At 33.0% G+C, this 12,218-nt stretch overlaps 1 protein-coding gene across 1 annotated transcript; it reads left to right on the forward strand.

The window, feature by feature from the left end:
- Positions 1–1,208: 1,208 nt before the first annotated feature.
- LOC129117042 (homeobox protein Nkx-2.5-like) lies at positions 1,209–7,249 on the forward strand. The gene is made up of 2 exons (XM_054627624.1): positions 1,209–1,856; positions 5,375–7,249. Exons 1-2 carry the CDS (start codon positions 1,412–1,414, stop codon positions 6,001–6,003), a joined length of 1,074 nt encoding a protein of 357 aa, XP_054483599.1. The 5' UTR covers positions 1,209–1,411; the 3' UTR covers positions 6,004–7,249.
- Positions 7,250–12,218: the final 4,969 nt, after the last annotated feature.

The raw sequence follows: 12,218 nt of genomic DNA on the forward strand, positions 1-12,218 counted from the left end.
GCGGGGTGACAGGGTGGAGGAGGAGGTGGGGGGTCCTGCTGCAAAACGGAAAGGGGAGCTGATAGGAGCAGATTACTTCTGGCTAGAAACGTCAGTCAGTTTTTCCTGGAGGAATCTTAATTGCCCCGGGGGGCGCTTGTTATCGGTGCAGGGAGGTTATTAATACAACACCCGAGATAAAGAGGACGGAGACACACAGAGAGCAGCCGGCGGCCTACAGGAGGGTGGAATCAAACATCATGAGGAGGTTAGAGAAGCTACCTGTTTAGCAGTAAAGGGTGAGAACAACATCGTTTAACCTCCTGAACCCTTAAATCTCCACCTTACATTTAAAAGTTACAAATGAATCCTTATCTGAGTTTTGCTGGTGGAGGGAAGAGTGAAGTATCCAAACCTCAGGAAGGCATCCAGTGACTCCACTAGTGCATAAAATGGGGGAAACTGCTGTTGTATGTATATCTCTGTTGCACAGAGTTCTTTGGAAACTTTGGAATCTCCTCTAAACCTAAGAGCAAACATAAAACTTTTGGGAAGAATTTAAACAAACCTCAGCTTCACGGTGGCATCTTCAGAGGAGATCACTCAGAGCAAAAGTGCATTTTTTTTTTTTACATCAGGGCTTTAGTTGCTATGCTGATGTAAGGTAATAGTAAAACACACAAATTAATCAATTTCGACCAGTTTAAGACATAAAAAAAAGTTACTCAAACATCTCCATCTCATAAAACGCCAAGTATGTGCTCTGCGTAATAATGGCCAGCACCACTTTTTGGAGTCCAACTATTTGGATGAAGTTAAACCACAGTAGCCAAAAGGTTACTCCTGGCTACCCCCCCTTGACCTGTTGACCTTGGAGTGCCTCTCCAAAAAGGACGCACAGATTTACGCATGAACCAACACAAAGACTGGTGTTCTGACCTGAAGAAAACAAGTTACAAGTTTAAACACTTCATAAAGAAAAAGGTAAAGATATAGGTCACATGTTTGCAGTGACTGAGGCTTGTAACTTGCTTCTTGTGGCAAAACGTGTGCGTAAATATAGGCTGCTGGGTGAATTCAGGGCAGGAGAGTGAGTGGAGGGTTATGTTCTGGATGTCCACCATGTTCACAGTCCACAGGACGTGAACATACGTCACATACGCCCCACCTTCTCCTTCTCTGGAACTTCCAAATGCCTCCCTGCACGCACTTTCCATTTCACACACCCCTCCCCCTGACACCAGAGGAGGCTCCGGTCCAAACTCTGCTCACAAAGCCCGACATTATATCTGTCAGAGAGGGGAACCTGCATGCACATGGACTAATACCCAATGTTTCACGGCGATGAGGGATTCCAGAGGCTTAAAGAAGAGGCTCCTAAGCTGAAACATTTGTTAGGAAAGAAGAGTGGAAGCCAGGAGAAGAGGCGTGCATGTTACTCGGAGGGCTTCATTTCCTCGGTGAGCTGGATGACATGATGCTGCAGAGTCCACTCACCTCCACCTCCACCTCCACCCCGTTTTCTGTCAAGGATATCCTCAAGCTGGAGCAGCTGGAGCAGCAGCAGCAGCAGGAGGCCGGGTCCTTGGAGCTCCAGCACCGAGCCCTCAGGCAGCAGCTCACCGGTTCTTCTCCTCCTCCTCCTCCTCCTCCTCCTCCTCCTCTTCCTCAGAGGCGGCGTTTCCAAACCCCGCCGTCCTGCATGCTCGCCCGGGACAGTCCTCCCTTCTCGGATGGAGAGGACAACCTGGCCTACCTCAACGCACTGGCAGGTCGAGAGGAGGACCGAGGAGAGACCAGCATGTCCCCGGACCTGTACGTCCACCGGGGCCTGCAGGGAGCCAAGCTGGAGGCCGCAGAGCTGGACCAGGAGAGCAGTGAGTTGAAAAGGCCACAAAGGAAGAATTACAACCATCATTTCACATAAATGAATAATATATAAATAGAAGCAGTTAATTTGGATATTTTCAGTGGCTGTAAATAATCTGCATGCTTCACCTGACCCTTTAGCCGGACTGCTCTCACCTGGAACAAGGTGGCAGAAAAGTTTCCTCTGTTAGGCTGCTTTGTTTAATTAATCTTTAAAATAAAATAATTTGTAATAAATATTAATATAGTAGTAGGGTCAGACACAATGTGAGCCAACAAGGGAGGAAAAAAGTTAAATATGTTTAGTATCATTTAGTATAAAGAAATAATAATCCATGCAGCTCTTATTATTCCAAATCTTTAAAATAAAATAATTTGTAGTAAATATTAATATAGTAGTAGCGTCAGACACAATGTGAGCCAACAAGGGAGGAAAAAAAGTTAAATATGTTTAGTATCAAGAAATATAATAATCCATGCAGCTCTTATTATTCCAGTATAGTTTCCTCTGTTAGGCTGCTTTGTTTAATTAATCTTTAAAATAAAATAATTTGTAATAAATATTAATATAGTAGTAGCGTCAGACACAATGTGAGCCAACAAGGGAGGAAAAAAGTTAAATATGTTTAGTATCATTTCTAAAATTAAATAATAATAATAATAATAATCCATGCAGCTCTTATTATTCCAGTATAGTTTCCTCTGTTAGGCTGCTTTGTTTAATTAATCTTTAAAATAAAATAATTTGTAATAAATATTAATATAGTAGTAGCGTCAGACACAATGTGAGCCAACAAGAGGAAAAAAGTTAAATATGTTTAGTATATTTCTAAAAAATAATAATAATAATAATCCATGCAGCTCTTATTATTCCAGTATAGTTTCCTCTGTTAGGCTGCTTTGTTTAATTAATCTTTAAAATAAAATAATTTGTAGTAAATATTAATATAGTAATAGCGTCAGACACCATGTGAGCCAACAAGGGGAAAAAAAAGTTAAATATGTTTAGTATCATTTCTAAAAGAAATAATAATCCATGCAGCTCTTATTATTCCAGTATAGTTTCCTCTGTTACGCTGCTTTTTTTAATTAATCTTTAAAATAAAATAATTTGTAGTAAATATTAATATATAGTAGCGTCAGACACAATGTGAGCCAACAAGGGAGGAAAAAAGTTAAATATGTTTAGTATAATTTTAAAATTAAATAATAATAATAATAATCCACGCAGCTCTTATTATTCAAAATCACTTAAAATTCCCTCAAATATTAAACCCAGCTTTATCTATAAATATAAGTTTTGGAAAAATTGCAACTCCAAAAACAAAAACAAATCCTATTTAATAAATATATATAATATATTTTCTCTATATATATATATAGACATCATCCCATAATAAAGAGCTATAAAGACGGATCCAGTAAAGTCTGGACATGTCAAACACGGAGTCTTGTTATGATGTGTGGACCATAAACCAGCAATTAGTTTAAAGAGGTTTGTAAAAGAAATGACACCGCGAAGTATAGCCGATAAACACGGCCAGACACGGCCTTCTATCACGACTCATAACACACATAAACTATCTGAAGTTTGTATTTTATAATATTGTTCTATGTGTTCTGGTGTTTTATATATTTATGATGTCATTTTCATAATAATATCAGAGCTTTTTGTCATGATTATTGTGGCTAAAAGATTTTGTATTTTATTTATAGGACTTTTTTTTTTTTAAATCACACAAAGAAAAATGTTTTGTCTCTGCTTTTTTTTTGGTATTTTATTATTATTTTTCTTCTTGTTCAACTTTTATTTATTGTTATTATTCATATTATGATGAGTATCATAACTAGTATCATTGACATTATAAGTATAATAAATATATAATTATTATAAATAATGATACATTATATATTTATAATAATGTATCATTATTATAAATATATATTAAGTGTTGTTCTAATAATAATAATAATAATTTGTATCATTATTATTATTATTCGGATTAAATTAAGTATAATGACTATCATCATTATACTTATTTTTATTATTTGTATAATTATTGTTAAAGTTGTATTAACATCATAACTATTCTAGTTAATTGTTGTTCTTATAATAATAATAATTATATATATATATTATAAATAATGATACATTATATATTTATAATAATGTATCATTATTATAAATATATATCGTAAGTGTTGTTCTAATAATAATAATAATAATTTGTAATTATTATTCGGATTAAATTAAGTATACTTATTTTTATTATTTGTATAATTATTGTTAAAGTTGTATTAACATCATAACTATTCTAGTTATTGTTGTTCTTATAATAATAATAATAATTATATATATATATATATTATAAATAATGATACATTATATATTTTTATTGAAGTGGTGAATAATCATAATATTCTGGGAGATAATATTCAACATTTGAGGGATTTATTCTTCTTATATGTGACTTCTTATAATAATAATAATAATAATAATAATATATATATATATATAATAATGATACATTATATATTTATAATAATGTATCATTATTATAAATGGTAATAATTGTATCATTATTATTATTATTCTGGGGATTAAATTAAGGATACTTATTTTTATTATTTATATAATTATAATAGTTGTATAATAATAATAATGTTAATATAATAATAATAATTATATATATATATTATAAATAATGATACATTATATATTTATTGAAGTGTAATGAAGTGGTGAATAATCATAATATTCTGGGAGATAATATTCAACATTTGAGGGATTTATTCTTCTTATATGTGACTTCTTATAATAATAATAATAATAATAATTTGTATATTATATATTATAAATAATATACTTATTTTTTATTATTTAATAATATTATAGATAAATCAACATTTGAGGGATTTATCTTCTTATTGAATATAATAATAATAATAATATTATTATATATATATATTATAAATAATGATACATTATATATTTATTGAATAATATCATAATATTATAGATAATATTCAACATTTGAGGGATTTATTCTTCTTATATTATGACTTCGGATAATAATAATAATATAATTATATATATATATTATAAATAATGATAATTATATATTTATTGAAGTTGAATATAAATCTGGGAGATAATATTAGTGATTTATTCTTCTTATATGTGACTTCTTATAATAATAATAATATAATAATATATATAATTATAAATAATGATACATATATATATATTTATAATGATACATTATATATTTATTGAAGTGAATATTCTGGGAGATAATATTCAACATTTGAGGGATTTATTCTTCTTATATGTGACTTCTTATAATAATAATAATAATAATAATATATATATATATTATAAAAATAATGATATAATAATAATGATATATATATATATTATAAATAATGATACATATATTTATTGAAGTGTATATAGATAATATTCAACATTTGAGGGATTTATTCTTCTTATATGTGACTTCCCCCCACTCCTCGACCCCCCCAGAGAGCTGCGCCTTGGTGTCCCGGGATGAGGCCTCGGAGGCCGGCAGGGGAGCCTCTGAGCGGCCGGTGCAGAAGCCTCGGAGCCGGCGGAGGCCCCGGGTGCTCTTCTCGCAGGCCCAGGTGTTCGAGCTGGAGCGTCGCTTCAAGCAGCAGCGTTACCTGTCGGCTCCGGAGAGGGAACACCTGGCCTCCACCCTGAAGCTCACCTCCAACCAGGTGAAGATCTGGTTCCAGAACCGCCGCTACAAGTGCAAGAGGCAGCGGCAGGACAAGAGTCTGGAGGCGGCTGGAGGTGGAGGTCAGCACCACCCACCACCCCCTCCTCCTCCACCCAGACGGGTGGCGGTGCCGGTGCTGGTGCGTGATGGGAAGCCTTGTCTGGGTGGAGGTCAGAGCTATGGCACCACCACTGCTTCTCCATATGGGTCCAACCCGTATGGGTATAACGGATACCCTGCCTACACCTACAGCAGCCCTGCTTACAACACCAACTACAGCTGCACCTACACCAGCATCCCCACCCTCCCGGCCTCCAGCTCCTCCAACACCTTTATGAACATGAACGCCACGCAGGCCCCCACCCACCAAGGGACGGGGGTCACACCATGCCAGGGGATCCGGGCTTGGTAGCCTCGAACACAACTAGTGGCTCTTTTTTTATTGTTATTATTATTAATATTATTATTATTATTAATGGAGCTCTTACATTTTTCAGTCAGCCCACAAAGTGTGTTAACTTCTCCTCAGAGAACAGTTTATATAATGGCTGTAATGTGACACACAGTCACAGTTTGGGTGACATTTGCAGCAATAATTGGTGCTCCAGTTTGGCACTGACTGGGGGGATTACGCACAAACCTGCATTTTTATAAGAAAGAAAATGTTTTGTTTTTAACATGGTAACTTTTTTTTTTTTAGACTATGGAGAGATTGCCTTTAAAGTGTTTTTTTGGAGAATTGTTTTAGTCTATTTCACATCTATTCAAATAAATCAGAGAAATGAGGAAAAAGGAAAAATGATTGTGTCCTATATATATATATATTTTGGGTTTTCACGTTTCCCTCTCTCTACTAAAGTAAGAATAATAATCCAATAATTATGGCTCCCATGTGGGGTCACATGCACGGAGGCAACATTTGGAGGAGGCCGAGCTGCTGGAGGAGGAGGCCGGGCCACAGGAACCCTTTGTCCCGGTGCCAGGAGACCTGAAAGGAGGAAGTTATTCTCCATTTGAGGTCCTTTAAAAAGGACGCGATTAGGCACCTAAAACACCCCCGATGAGCGAGCTGCAGCCGGGCCAGGGAGAGAGGAATAATGGGCCTTATTGGATTTGTGGGACAAAAGGTGTGTGGTAGGCAGAGCCGGGCACTCAGCAAAGACAAAGGCACACAGGGCCCAGAGATTGACGTCCTAATATTCCCATTTTAAGGGGTTATTCTGCAGGGAGAAGGGGGACTGGGAGGACTGGTGGGGGGCACTGGGAGGACTGGGAGGAGAAAACGTGGTCACTTTTGTACTTTTTGTTCCCGTTCAGGAGGCTTTTTTGTTTTTTGTTCGTGGAGAAAGAGCCCCAGCAGAGAGGCTTCGGGGGCAGCCCGGGCTGGAGGTGGTGCAGCAGGGAGCCGGCTGTGTGAAAGGAGAGGGGTATTACTGCTACAAGTTTCACCATTTATCCCAATGTGCAAAGTGGACGGGAGGATTTTAAGGGTGGGTGGGTTTGGGGCTTTTATTCCAGTGTTATTTCAGCTCGATGCTATTCTCACAGGTAGCAGACTAATAATCCTGCAAGAACAGATTCTTCATTTATTCCCGACATAAACCAAAAGGAGAGCTCACACTTTCAACACATTTGATCATTTTCACAGAATCAACGTGTCAAATTACAGAAAGAAAGTATAAAGTCCTGTTTTTTTATGGAGATTTATGGATTCAATAGTTTTGGTAATAAAGGATTTCAATGGATGGGCAAGTTATTGATTTGTATGGAGCTAAATGATCCAAACTCAGATTCAGTGTTTGTCTCTGGTTTAATGCTCGAATTACTCGATTAATCTTTGAGTCATTCAGAAAAACAGTTTGAGTCGATTATCAAGCAAACAACTTTATTCCAGTTTCTCACATGTGAGGATTTGCTGCATTTTTCTGTTTTATTATTTTATTGGTTGTTCGGACAAAAGCAGCCATTTGAATAGTTGACATCACTTTGGCTTCTTGGAGTATTTGTTCTCTATTTTCAAACATTTTGTCGACTAAATTCACTCATTATTGATTATTCAAATAAATAATGAAGAGAAACTAAAGTTGAAACCCTAAGTTGGTAAAAATATATATATATATATATGTTTAGGAAGTAAGAATTCTTGGCTCACAAATGAGGACTAAAACAATTACACGTGGTGCGAATTTCAGATTTAAACTCTTTTGTTTTCATTTATCTAACAACTTTTTGTTTTCAGAACATTTATGGGAAAACATGGAAAAAAAAAAAGAAAAAGCATCAATCTGAATAATAATAATTATTATTATTATTATAAGAACAACAACAATAACGATAACTAGAATAGTTATGATGTTAATACAACTTTAACAATAATTATACAAATAATAAAAATAAGTATAATGATGCTAGTAATTATACTTAATTTAATCCGAATAATAATAATAATAATAATGATACAAATTATTATTATTATTATTAGAACAACACTTACGATATATATTTATAATAATGTATCATTACAATTTCAGATTTAAACTCTTCTCTAACTTTTGTTTTCACATTTATGGGACAAAAAAAAACTAAATTGCCAACTTATTTGCTGGAATGATTCTCCAGAACAAAGGTGATCGTGGTAGTTGTGTGAAAATCATGGAGGTGAAAAAAAAAAGAAAAAGCATCAATTGCTGTTTTTCCTCTGCCTGTAATTGTTCCTCCTGCCTTAAGAACACCTCGTTTCCCTCTCAACAACAAAAAAAAAAGTCCATTATTGTATAATTACAGCCTCCTAATGTGGGACATGAGAACACAGTGGGAGACCCTCCGGAGCTCAGCTATCCGGATCCACTGGTGGGAAACAGAGGAGCAGCTCTGGTGACTGACATGAGTTCAGTTAATGTGATTAATGCTTCTTCTTTTTTTTTTTGAATGGAAAAGTTTTATAAATGCTCCCATGATGCAATGTTTTAAGATATAAGTTAGAAAAAAAAAAGTTATTTCCTGCTTCCATGCATGATTAATCACATTGTTCCTCTCGATTAAATCAGATTTATAGAGAGCAGATGGTTGAAACAGATCTGTGTTATCGTGTTAACCAGCTGATCTGCTATCCTGGTGCTCCTCAGCACTAATGGGGGTTAATGGAGGTAAACAGAAAGATGATAAGCTCCACGGTGCTGCTGCAAGGCCGCAGGACAGAGACCGAGGGAGGCAAACAGAGACGAGACAGAGAGGCGTCCGTCCGGCAGGTAGACAGGTAGACAGGTAGACAGGTAGACAGGTAGACAGTCTATAGAAGAGTCTACCTGGAGCCACAACACACATAATGAGCAGCATTAAAACTATATATTTATTATACTAATTACACTTGTAATGATAGTTATTATAAAAGAATAACCATAACGTTACTATTAATGAGCATCATTATAACTATATATTTATTACACTAATGATACTTGTAATGATAGTTATTATAAAAGAACAACCATAACGTTACTATTGTGGTAATGAGCATCATTAAAACTATATATTTATTATACTAATTACACTTGTAATGATAGTTATTACAAAAGAACAACCATAACGTTACTATTGTGGTAATGAGCATCATTATAACTATATATTTATTATAGTAATGACACTCATGACACTTGTAATGATAGTTATTATAAAAGAACAACCATAACGTTACTATTAATGAGCATCATTATAACTATATATTTATTATACTACTATATATTTATTACACTAATGATACTTGTAATGATAGTTATTATAAAAGAACAACCATAACGTTACTATTATGGTAATGAGCATCATTATAACTATATATTTATTATACTAATTACACTAATGACACTTGTAATGATAGTTATTATAAAAGAACAACCATAACGTTACTATTATGGTAATGAGCATCATTATAACTATATATTTATTATACTAATGACACTTGTAATGATAGTTATTATAAAAGAACAACCATAACGTTACTATTATGGTAATGAGCATCATTATAACTATATATTTTTATTATACTAATGACACTTGTAATGATAGTTATTATAAAAGAACAACCATAACGTTATGGTATATTAATGAGCATCATTATAACTATATATTTATTATACTAATGACACTAATGACACTTGTAATGATAGTTATTATAAAAGAACAACCATAATATTATTAATGAGCATCATTATAACTATATATTTATTATTAATACACTAATGACAGTTATTATAAAAGAATAACCACAACGTTACTATTAATGAGCATCATTAAAACTATATATTTATTATACTAATTACACTAATACACTTGTAATGATAGTTATTATAAAAGAACAACCATAACGTTACTATTAATGAGCATCATCATTAAAACTATATATTTATTATACTAATTATAACACTAATGACACTTGTAATGATAGTTATTATAAAAGAACAACCATAACGTTACTAATGGTAATGAGCATCATTATAACTATATATTTATTATACTAATTACACTTGTAATGATAGTTATTATAAAAGAACAACTATAACGTTACTATTATGGTAATGAGCATCATTATAACTATATTTATACTTAATGATTAAAAGAACAACCATAATACTATTATGGTAATGAGCATCATTATAACTATATATTTATTATACTAATTACGCTAATGACAGTTATTATAATCTGAATAATAATAATTATTATTATTATAAGAACAACAATAACGATAACTAGAATAGTTATGATGTTAATACAACTTTAACAATAATTATACAAATAATAAAAATAAGTATAATGATGCTAGTAATTATACTTAATTTAATCCGAATAATAATAATAATAATGATACAAATTATTATTATTATTATTAGAACAACACTTACGATATATATTTATAATAATGATACATTATTATAAATATATAATGTATCATTATTTATAATGATACATTATACTTATAATGTCAATGATACTAGTAATGATACTCATCATAATATGAATAATAATAATAAATAAAAGTTGAAGAAGAAGAAAAATAATAATCAGCATCACCTTGTTGGTTCAATAAAAACAATAATAATCTTTATTTTTCTGCATTAAAGGAAGACCAGTTTTACATAAAAATAAATAAATAAAATAAATGTATTTATTCTGCAAACAAATCAGCCATCATCAAAAAGTTATGTTGGAACTTTCTTTAAATGAAATGCTGTCTGGAGCCTCAAATACAATTTTCTGACAGCGTTAATAAGCTAGTATTTATTTTACATACACTTTTACAGGTGTTCCTGTTATTTTGTCTAACCCCAAGAAAATTAAATACATCAGTTATCTCTGAATCTAAATTGTTTTAAAACCCTCTGACCTTTTTTAAAAGTTTATCTTGTACTACTAAGACATTTATTTTACTGTTATTACTGTTAAAACTAAGATTGATATACTTCATTACCAGAGAAGCATTGAAAATCCAACAAAAGTTCAGAAGTACTATAAGCAAAGTAAAAGTACTCATTATTCAGCAGGTTACCTGTCAAAGTTGAATTATTTTTTATATACTGCTGGACTGATACTCAGCATCGTTTTTACTGTTATAGCAGGTGGAGCTGGAGTTCATTTTAATTATTGTATGTACTTTTATGAAAAATACCTAAGAAACTATCCATAAAACATACATTATTTCCCTCTAAACTAATTATAAAGTAGCAGAAAAAGGAAACACGGCAATAACTTTTAAGCACCCCTGAGTTGTATTGATTAAAAGCAGTATTTACAGCTAATAATAATACTATGTTCTACATATTTGTGCTTCTACACTAAACTGTTAAAGCTGTGAGCAGCAGTAAACTAGTATTTCATACAGGTGACTCACAGCGTTTCTATTCTTTGATCTGTCTGTTAGCTTTGGCTGTTAGCTCTCTGATATGTTTGCTCTCAGTCTGTTCTCTCACTCTTCAAACAGACACCAGTCATCACCCAGCATGCACCACGCCGAAGGGTGTCTATCACTATCTTTGATCTTTGAACTCTGATTTGCTGAATCTCACTTAGATTCTATTTCAGACTGAGATTCTACAAAGTGAGTTTTGATTTGAGTTTGAGGAACTGTGTGAGAGGTTTACTTGGTGTCCAGGATCCAACTGTGGCACACAAGTCACGCTGATACATATATATATATATATATATATATATATATATATATATATATATATATATATATATATATATATATATATTATTATAAATATATATATATATACAGTATGTATATGGTTTAATAAAGAGGCTCTTCATCTCTTCATCTAAACCTCAGCCAATGTAATTTGTTTCAACAAATGTGTGTGTGCATTAAATACTTACCGATGGTGATCGCTGATCAATGAAGCAGTCATCAATGCCACTCACCGGCTGCACACACACACACACACACACACACACACACACACACACACACACACACACACACACACACACACACACACACACACACACACACACACACACACACACAACAAGAGTAACATTATTCACAAAACAACATGAATATTTACCGATAAAATCTAACATTTTGATTTGTAAATAAGTGCTTTCCTGTTAATATTTTTTGAAACAAAGATT

Source organism: Anoplopoma fimbria, unplaced genomic scaffold, assembly GCF_027596085.1.
Source record: "Anoplopoma fimbria isolate UVic2021 breed Golden Eagle Sablefish unplaced genomic scaffold, Afim_UVic_2022 Un_contig_9981_pilon_pilon, whole genome shotgun sequence".
NCBI classification, from domain to species: Eukaryota; Metazoa; Chordata; class Actinopteri; order Perciformes; family Anoplopomatidae; genus Anoplopoma; species Anoplopoma fimbria.